Below are 10,312 nucleotides of genomic sequence, written 5' to 3' on the forward strand. Positions count from 1 at the left end.
CGTAAAAGTTCCAAAGGGACATGTGAAAGTTGTCCTTTCTTGATCTTCAGGTGCAATGGATACCTGGTAATATCCTAAAATTCCATCAAGAAAACAATTAAATTCATATCCTGCTAAACGCTCTAATATTTGATCAATAAAAAGAAGAGGAAAATGGTCCTTTTTTGTTGCAGCGTTTAACTTTCTATAATCAATACACATTCTTCACCCTATTGTCATTCTTATAGGGACTAACTTCCCTTTTCATTCTTAACAACTATTGTGCCTGACTTTTTAGGCACTACATGAACAGGACTTACCCAATTACTATCAACTATAGGGTATATAATACCCTTATCCAATAACTTCTGAACTTCCTTTTTTATAATTTCTTTTATGTTAGGATTAAGTCGTCATTGTGTATCTCTAACCGCTTTAGAATTGTCTTCTAAAATAATTTTATGCATACACATTGTTGGACTAATCCCCTTAATATAAAAAATTCCCCACCCAATAGCTTTTTTAAGTCTTCTCAATTCTCTAATAGTTGTCTCTTCCTTTAAAAGGAGAAAGATCAAAGGCTATGATCACTGGGTATGTATTCTTTTCTCCTAAGAAGACATATTTAAGTGTGTTAGGCAACTCTTTAAGCTCAACCTTAGGTGGTTCATTAATAATTTTTGATTTGTTTTCAATGGGTGAATCTAAAGGTTCAATAATGCTTTCATCATGTAACACTGGAATAACTTCATCTAACTTATCATGTAAGTCTAAGATTTCTTTATGCTTTTCCAATGTTAATGCAACTTCTAACTTATCATCCTTATCCTGTAAATATGTTTCATAAACAAAATAATCCATGCAATCAACATATAAACATTCATCAATTGAAGTGCTAGGAGATATAGTTAGAGAATCAAACACTTTAAATTCTACAGTCTCTCCGAAGACTGTCATAGTCAGCTTCCCGTTGTGCACGTCAATAATTATCTTGGTAGTTGCCATGAAAGGTCTACCAAGGAGTATTGTTTACTCCTTATCCCTTGTTGATGTACATTCCATGTCTAGAACCACAAAGTCAGCAGGGATTATCATTTTCCCTACCTGAATCAGCACGTCTTCCACTATGCCTCTTGGATACTTAATTGATCTACCAGCTAGTTGTAGAGACATGGTGGTTGGCTTCAATTCTCCTAAGCCAAGTTGTGCACGTGTTGAATATGGTATCAAATTAATGCTTGCTCCTAAATCCAACATGGCTTTAGGAGGTAACTGTTGTTGGAGAACTGCACTTGCTGTTTTAGACACCATAACTTTCTTATTGTTCCCATATCTCCTCTTGTTGGAATTAAGTTCCTTAAAGAATTTAGCATAAGCTGGCATATTCCTAATCACATCCAACAAGGGTAAATTAATGTTAACCTTAGAAAGCATATCAAAAATTTCAAAAAATTGCTTATCCTGTTTGCTTTCTTTCAATCTGTTCGGGAACAGAATAGGAGGCTTATAAGGCTCAGCTGCCTTATGAAACTCAGGTCTTGAAAATATCTCCTTATCCTTCTCTTTCTGCCCAAGATTGGGCTATATTCTTCCTTCTTTTTGTAAACCTTCTTCAGTTATCTCTACATCAACTAGTCCATCTTCTTTTAATGTAAGACCCCAACTCAAACATCCAATTGAATAGCAATATATATATATATTTAACTTCATAAACATAATTTACTAATTAGTTACAATATACATTCATACAATTTAAGTGACATGACATACTTAATATATATAAGGAATATTTATACATTATTTTAATTCACATAAGTACCCAAAATGCCCCAATACTTTAGATAACTCCTCTGGCCCACCTGATAATATTGACTGATGCAAAGAGAGCAATGCACAGCTAAGGCTATCTACAACTGCACTAACCTGAAAAAAAAATTGCTAAGGAATGAGCTAGCAACTCAATAAGTATTTAATTTACTAAACTATAGTATATTAGGCTAGAATTATCAAGTCTTTATCAATACAGAAAATTATACCAACACTTAACTAACAATCACAAAATCAACCATTTCAATTATTCTCATAAACAAATAATTTCATCTCACATAATGCAAATAATCTCAAACTCAACCAAGTCAAATAATTCAATTCCATATTATTTCTATCAAATTAGGATCAGATGACTCATCCTCACATTTCCTCACATTTTCAAATTTCAGTAACCACTTGACAAGACTATCCACCCGGCTCAGTCTTGCCATCTCACATACTCGGGTAGCTATCCGCCCGGCTCAGCTTTCCCGATCACACAATATCCATACAAGAGCCATCAATCTTTAATCACAATCAATTCACTTCACAACACATCACAATCAATTCATTTTACAACAAGCCAAAAACATAACTAATATCAACTCAGTCAACCAAGAAATTATCAAGTAATCAAACAGCAGTTCCTACTCAATATACACAAATTTTAGTCTATTAAATACTTACCAAAATTTATAGGATAACAAAGTAATCCTATTCTTTTTCTCTTACCACTTCCTTTCCTTTGGATGAACCTATTCACATATTCAATACAAATACAATTTAATCACAAGATATAAATATATATATCTTTACTATCAATAAAACATCACATTTCAACAAAATAACATATATTCTAGATATTAATATGATGCATGAGATGAATGACAACAAATCAACATATTTGTTGATGAAGGCAGCTTGTAGGTACTGATTTAGAAATTACACCAAAACTTATGTACAATTAATAAAAATCTCATATTTTCCAGAATTATACTTTCATTTTTATAGAAACCATAGCAGAAAGAATCACTTCAAAATCATTGGTATAGAAATAGTTATGGCATTTTCTATACAGCTGCTCCAATTTCCATCTAAACAGAACAGCAAAAAGTTTCCTATTAAATGACTAATCAAATGAATAAATTTTCTGATGAAACTCTCCAAATATAAATTTAACATTCTAAAGTTTCTATAGACACTAATTTTACTCAATTTGGACTTCTCTAGCTCAAGTTGTGAAACACACAATTAGCAACAAATTTCTGAATCCTAAGTCCGATTTCTGCTTGAAACAGTTTCGAGCAGGCCATATTAAGTTCAACATATCTCAAGTTATACTTCACCAAAAATTATAAAATTTTGTAGACATATACTAGATATATAAATAAACAACTTTTATGTTTAACTCTCTGCTTGGTTCAGCCTCTAAATGCCTCAAAATGTTAGCACAAAAACCAGGTCACCTGCTGAACTATAAACAGAGCAGCAGCAAATTGAACCTTATAAGTTTCTACTCACTCAACGATCTACAAAACCATTTTACAGAGATATTCTTGAAACATATACCTACAACTTTCATGTTTGGAAATTTTCGAGATAAAGCCTCTAAGGTCACGAAATCAGAGGTGAAAAATCTGCCCAGAAATTTCAGCTTTAAGATCACAAGTAATAGCATGTTCACTCTTGATTAAACAATTCCAAAACACACATATCATCAACAATTTCATATCATTAATCCTAATTTACAGAAAAATCAAGAAATTAAAATTACTCACCTTTGTTTCTCTTGATTAAGAAAGCCCAAATCTTTCAAACTTAAAAAAAGAATTAGATTTTCACTTACTAAAAGTTTGTACAGTTTGATTAGGAAATCAAGGTTTGAAGAAGAAAAGGAGAAGAATGAGAGAGACAAAGAAGAAGAGGAAATAGGAAATGCACGTGTAAAAATGAAGAAACGAAAGAGGTGGTATATTGGTGTAAAAATAGGTAATTTTACAATTTAATTCTCTTTCTTTCTAACTTTCCAATTTAGTCCAAAATCATTACTTTTCAATTAAATCAATATGTAACTAAATAATTTATTTATCTACCACATAATATAATAAAATAGGTCATACGTAATCATGATGCAAATGACATATTTAATGGCATGCTAATGAATATTAATTATTAATAAAAATAAATAAATAAATTTGGTTGTGACATTTAATGTATCTGCGTAAAAAGAATCTTTCTCAATTAAATTTTCAATATTATTATCAAATAACTCACCATGCTTAAGAATAGTAATTGCTTTAACTTGCGCAGGTTGACTTGACAATTTTCCTTTCTTATTTTCTTGTACAGTTTCAGCAATTTGCCCAATTTGAATTTTCAATCGCTTTACTGAAGCTTCTATAGAATCAGTTTTCTTCTTCTTTCTCTCCATTCTGTCATGGGTAGCTGTCATAAAATATTGGAGTGTTTCCTCCGAACTTAGTTTTCTTTGAGGGGCTTGTCCTTAATTAAGGAATGGAGGGTTTTGATTCCTTGGGTATTGAGGCTCTTGATTCAGATACTGGGGCTGGTTTTGGTTCCTCAGTATTTGTGGTGGGTTATGATCGTTATTTCTCCAGGAGAAATTTGGATGATTCCTCCATCCTAGATTATAAGTGTTGGAGTATGGATTATTCCTAGGTTGCCTAGGTTGATAAGATTCCATCAAATTAACCTATTCATATTCATCTCCTGCATAAGTCTCATAAGACGAACAAACGTTAGCACCATGACCATAAACACCACATATATCGCATACCTTATTGCTTTGTATATTCTTAGTTGAAGAAAGAACCTTAACTTGTTTAGTTAATTCGGCTATTTGCATAGCCATCTCATATTAGTCACAACTTCATTCACTCATACTCTTTTTGTTCTCACACTCTTTTGTTATGAATTGGCTCTTAACATCTCAAAGATGTCATAAACCTCATTAGCAATTCTTTCTAGCATAGCACCCACAGCTACATTATAAACCATACATTGGTATTATTGTGTTAGACCATCATAAAATGACTGGTTAGTCACAGGAAGTGGGTATCTATGGTGTGGGCATTGTAGTAAAAGTGATTTGAAGCGGTCCCATGCTTTATGAAAGGATTCAGTATCCTTTTGATAAAAGTTAGAAATTTTAGCCCTTAATTCTTTGGTCTTTTGATGTGAGTAAAATTTACTCATAAATTTTTGATAAACTTCATACCAAGTTCTCAAAGAATTAGGAGGCAAGGTCATTAACCAAGTTTTTGCTTTATCTTTTAATGAGTAAGGAAAACATCTCATTTTTAATTGGTCTTCATTGAGTCCAGATAATGGGAATGTATGAATTATAGCATAGAACTCTTTAATGAATGTCAATGCATCCTCACTAGGCATACCATAGAATGACGGAAGTATATTAAAATGGAAGTCCTTTAGCTCATAATTCCTAGATGCATCGCCTAAGACTATGCATGAAGTAGTGTTACTAATTATCGGACGAGCATAGTCCTTCATGGCCATTTTCCTTTGAGCTACAACTTCTCTTTGGTCTTTAGCCATTATCTCAACTTCTCCTTCCAACTCTTGTTCCAGCTTTTCTTCAAATTCAATTCCTCTTAGAGGTACAAAACTCACTCTCTACCTCTTGGTCTCCTTCTACTTTTTTAATAGTTGATTTTAAGTTGTAGGGATTTTAAGTTGATGAATCACCTGATCTCATTTTCCTGCTAGGCATACAAAATCAAAGGAAAAATTTCAGAAAAAACTTAAAAACAAAATTTAAAAAATAAAACAGAAATAAATAACATGCAACAAAAAAAAATAATATTTGACAATTAATTAATATAATATTGACACGATTCTCTAGCAACAGCACCAAAAACTTGATGTATCTAAATTAGTACTCGCAAGTGTACGAATCGAATGATAGTTTGGGCAAGCTCACCACGAGGTCGATCTCATAAGGAATTGTAGAGCATATATTATAAAGACCAACTATCACACAAAATACTGAAAATAAATATGAACACTCTAAGCAAATGTTTTGAGAATGATCTTTAGTTTAATAAAGAAAATTAAATAACTAGAAAATAAATATGTAACTAGAATGATTAATATGAACCATATGATGAAATAACATTTAGTCTAGCTTTTACTTAGTAATCCCCTTAATAAAAAATATATGTAGTTTTAATATAGTTATATGATAATTTATTATGATATTAAATACTAATCAAATAAAATAATAATATTAAATACTAATAAAATAAAATGACATCATTAAATACTTATTAGAATAAAATAATAGATAAATATAATAAAAGAATTCGTGATTATAGAATGCTACTAATTTACTATATATCTATCTTTTTATAATTTTTAAAATTTTAAATTATTAAAGTAAAATAGTAATAATAAGTGTTTATTAAAATAAAGTAATAACTAAATACATATATTTTTTATAATATAATATATTTATAATCAATATAAGTTATTTTAACTAGAAATTTAGATAAAAATTATCAATAATTTTACTTAGCACAATCAAATTGCTACTAAATGTCATATAATATAGACAAATATAGTGATCTACCACCTCTAGCCAATAAGAATATAATGTAGACAAATATGGTGATCTATCACTCTAGCCAATAAGAATGTGTAGTAATAAAGAGTTAAAAGTTCAAACTTATTCACATCATAAATATTGTTAGTGTAACCAATTTATTAGTATAAAATATATATTAATAAAGATATTATATAATAAATGCAAATGTAAATTAATTTTTATTTTTATTTTTCATAAGTTGTGAATTAAAAAGAAGTGAGAAATAAGAAATATAAATATAATAATTTTTATAATTAGAAATATAATCATTTATTGTTTTGTTAATAACACATTTTAAGAAAATTAATTCATAATTTGCCAAAAACAATAAATTTAAAAGCTATATAAGAATAAATAAATATAATATTATAAAAGTACATATGCAAAACTTGCAATTTTTCTATTTTTGCCTTACTAATGTTCATTCTGGCTTTAATATTATCACTAACTCGGGCATTTGAAAATTTTCAGTAAGTATAATTTTTTCTTTTTGTAATTATAAACAAAAGTGATTTTATTTAAATTAAAATATATATTTAATTATGTGTTAAAATAGTATTTAATATATTTAAAAAATGCAAGTATGAAGTTAGTTAGAAAGGGAAAATAAACATTTTTCTAAAAGGCTAATTAAAAATTAAAAGTTGGGGAATGGATTAATAAATCAAAAATTTTCTTTTGTAGAAAAATAATAACCAACATGAAATCAAATAACCAATGATTTATGCATAGTCTAAGATGACGGCTTCACAATTTCTTTGTTAGCCCAGATTAGTTGCCTTGACTATTACATTTGGTACTCAAAAATGGTTGGATAAGAATTACACGTAAGAATCAAATAAAATTAAAAAAGAAAAGAAATTACATAAAAGATGACTTTTTAGATAATATTATTTATAACACAAATTACCTTTTTAAAAATATGGTTGACTTTTAAAAAAATTTATTAAATTATTTTTTGGTTTAACATATTTTTATTTTAGAATCCGTAATTTACTTTTTGTCACTTTCATATTTTGTGAATATGACTGTTAGCAAATACCAGCCAGATTGCACAACATCATTAAGATATTCCGATGTCGCATGCAATGACCACTGTTTTTTAATTGCCATGTCAACCCCTCATAACGGTGTTGTGCAATTTAGTTGTTATTTGCTCACAAAGTATTAAATTGATAAAAAGCAAACCACGATACCCTAAAATAAAAATATATCATACCACAAAATTGTTTAGGAAGTTTTTTCTAATTTTTTTTTATTTTTTTACGAGATTATATAAGGTGAAGCACTATTCTCTTTTTCTTTATCTCTTTTTTATCATATTTTCGTATTCATACTATTTTTCTTATTTTTCTGATTGTTCTATTTTTCTACATATGTGCGTGTGAAAAATATAAGAAAATTAGAGGTGGAGATAAATCCAATACTTTTTTTTTATTCTTTACATATAAGAACCTCTTTATGTCCATTTGATGAAGCTTATATCTTTGAGCATTGCCAAGATGGACGAGTGCCTACCCAAACTATTTCAACTATGGCACTAAAGAACATGGCCTTTCTGAAAGCATTTAAAGGGGATATAAATTTTCATGTTTATTCTACATATCTTGAGACTAGATAGCAGTAAATAAGATAAATATATTTGGTAATTATTTTCAGGATACAATAAGTGCCTAACTCTCTTGCTAATATGGGCTTTTCTACTAACTTGAAAGGAATTTATGAGTTTTTGATTTGTTGATTAATAGTAGAAAAATATATTAATCCTTTTGATTTATTATTGATTATGTTTTTAGAATGTTGGGTTTTAAAAATTTAATAAGAAGTGTATTAATTTATCATCATAATATTAGAAAATTTAGAGAAATAGATAATTGCAACTGATATTTGAATATGCACCTAAGATTTTTGATGAATTTCCTGAATAATATATATATTTTATCTTTCTTTTGGTGATAGCTTAATGAGTGTGGTGCTGATTGGTTTGATATTATATTCGAAACAGTATACATATGTTGTACATATACTTGAAAGATACCAAAACATGTATATAGATATTATTTCTCATACAAGTTTAAGAAGAGAGAAATATTTTTTTTTGTGATAACTCAGTTAAGACAGATAAGCCATCAACAAGGTCTTCAAGTCTGAACTGAGCTTCAGTGTACCTGAAACAACGATTGGAAAGTGCCGGACAGGGTTTTCTGGCCACTTACTCTGATGGCTAAGTAAGTAATGGTTTTAAGTTGTAAAGTATGTAGCAATTGTAGAATAATGAATGTACCTGACATGTTGTGTCACAGTCCTTTATATAGAGACTGAAGGTCTCCTAGTCCTACAAGTAGTAGGACTTTATGATGGCTAAGTAAGTAATGGTTTCAAGTTGTAAAGTATGTAGCAATTGTAGAATAATGAATGTACCTGACATGTTGTGTCATAGCCCTTTATATAGAGACTGAAGGTCTCACAGTCCTAGAAGTAGTAGGACTTTATGAATGTAAAATCTCCAATCCTATTAGGATTAGATCGGGGTTGAATTTCTAATTAGAATCTGACTATGACTTGGTCTCCAAGATTTCTTGTTGTACTTAAATATAGACTTAGTTAACCCTATATTTTTTGGTTATAACAACTCAGGATGGAATGCTTGACCTACCGATCTATTCTTTCAAGCTCGACCTACTCTTGTATGCTCAGCCTATTCTTTCATTGTCGGCCTATTCTCTCATGGTCAGCTTACTCTTTCATGCTCGACCTACTCTTTCGTGCTCGATCTATTCTTTCATAGTCGACCTATTCTCTTATGGTCAGCCTATTATGTCATGCTCAACCTATTCTTCATGGTCAGCCTATATCTCGGTCAGTTATCATTAGCCAATCCTTTAGTGAGAGAGCATTTATGCTCGATAATTGATAACTTCTTGAATGATCTTGATATTTAGGAGATTGGTTAGCAAGCTCGAGAGAATGTTATTTATCGAGATGCTCTCTTTAGAATTTTTTAACCATTTTGGATGAACTAGTGTTATGTGGTACTTGGAGCTTGTTTGAACATTTGAATGAATTAATCTTCTACTCTTTGAGGAGCTTGTGTAATTTTATCTCCAATAAGCTCGTGTACTTGCTCTCCAATGAGCTCATGTACTTCTACTCTCTAATGAGCTCATTTACTTTTACTCCTTTGAGCTCATGTATTGTTGCTCTCCAATAAGCTCATGTATTGTTGCTCTCCCATAAGCTCATGTACTGTTGCTCTCCAATAAGCTCATGCATTCGATTGGCTATTTTAGGATAAACACTCGTGATGAGCTTGAGATTAACACTTTTTATATGCTATAGTGCTCCTTCTTTGAAGATCGACACTTTGTTATGCGCCATGGTGCTCTCTCATGAGCTTTGGATATCGACACTTTTTATATATGCTTTGGTGCTCTTATGAGCTTTAGAGATCAACACTTTGTGATGTGCTTTGGTGTTCTCTCATGAGCTTTGGAGATCACACTTTGTTATGTGCTTTGGTGCTCCCTCATGAGCTTTAGAGATCACACTTTGTTATGTGCTTTAGTGCTCTCTCATGAGCTTTATAGATCGACACATTTTTATGTGCTTTAGTGCTCTCTCATGAGCTTCGGAGACGTACACTTTGTTATGTGCTTTGGTGCTTTGACATAAGCTTTGGAGATCGATACTTTTATGTGCTTTGGTGCTCTCTCATAAGCTTTGGAGATCGACACTTTGTTATGTGCTTTGGTGCTTTCTCATGAGCTTTAGAGATTGTCACGTTTTATGTGCTTTAGTGCTCTCTCATAAGCTTTGGAGATCGATATTTTGTTATGCTCTTTGGTTCTCTCTCATGAGCTTTGGAGATCATCATTTTTTCTGTGCTTTAGTGCTCTCTTA

The 10,312-nt window shown here is 30.5% G+C and overlaps 1 protein-coding gene and 1 non-coding gene across 2 annotated transcripts; one reads left to right on the forward strand and one right to left on the reverse strand.

The window, feature by feature from the left end:
- Positions 1-1,008: 1,008 nt before the first annotated feature.
- LOC125369823 lies at positions 1,009-4,219 on the reverse strand. Its single transcript, XM_048373095.1, has 2 exons — positions 4,063-4,219; positions 1,009-1,496 (listed from the first exon to the last, which is right to left on the reverse strand). Exons 1-2 carry the CDS (start codon positions 4,217-4,219, stop codon positions 1,009-1,011), a joined length of 645 nt encoding a protein of 214 aa, XP_048229052.1.
- A 644-nt stretch (positions 4,220-4,863) lies between these two features.
- On the forward strand, positions 4,864-4,971 carry LOC112536519. Its single transcript, XR_003080511.1, has one exon. It is a non-coding gene; the product is annotated as a small nucleolar RNA R71 (small nucleolar RNA).
- The last annotated feature ends 5,341 nt before the right edge of the window (positions 4,972-10,312 follow it).

The sequence above is a fragment of the Ricinus communis genome, chromosome 4 (genome assembly GCF_019578655.1).
Source record: "Ricinus communis isolate WT05 ecotype wild-type chromosome 4, ASM1957865v1, whole genome shotgun sequence".
Taxonomy (NCBI): Eukaryota; Viridiplantae; Streptophyta; class Magnoliopsida; order Malpighiales; family Euphorbiaceae; genus Ricinus; species Ricinus communis.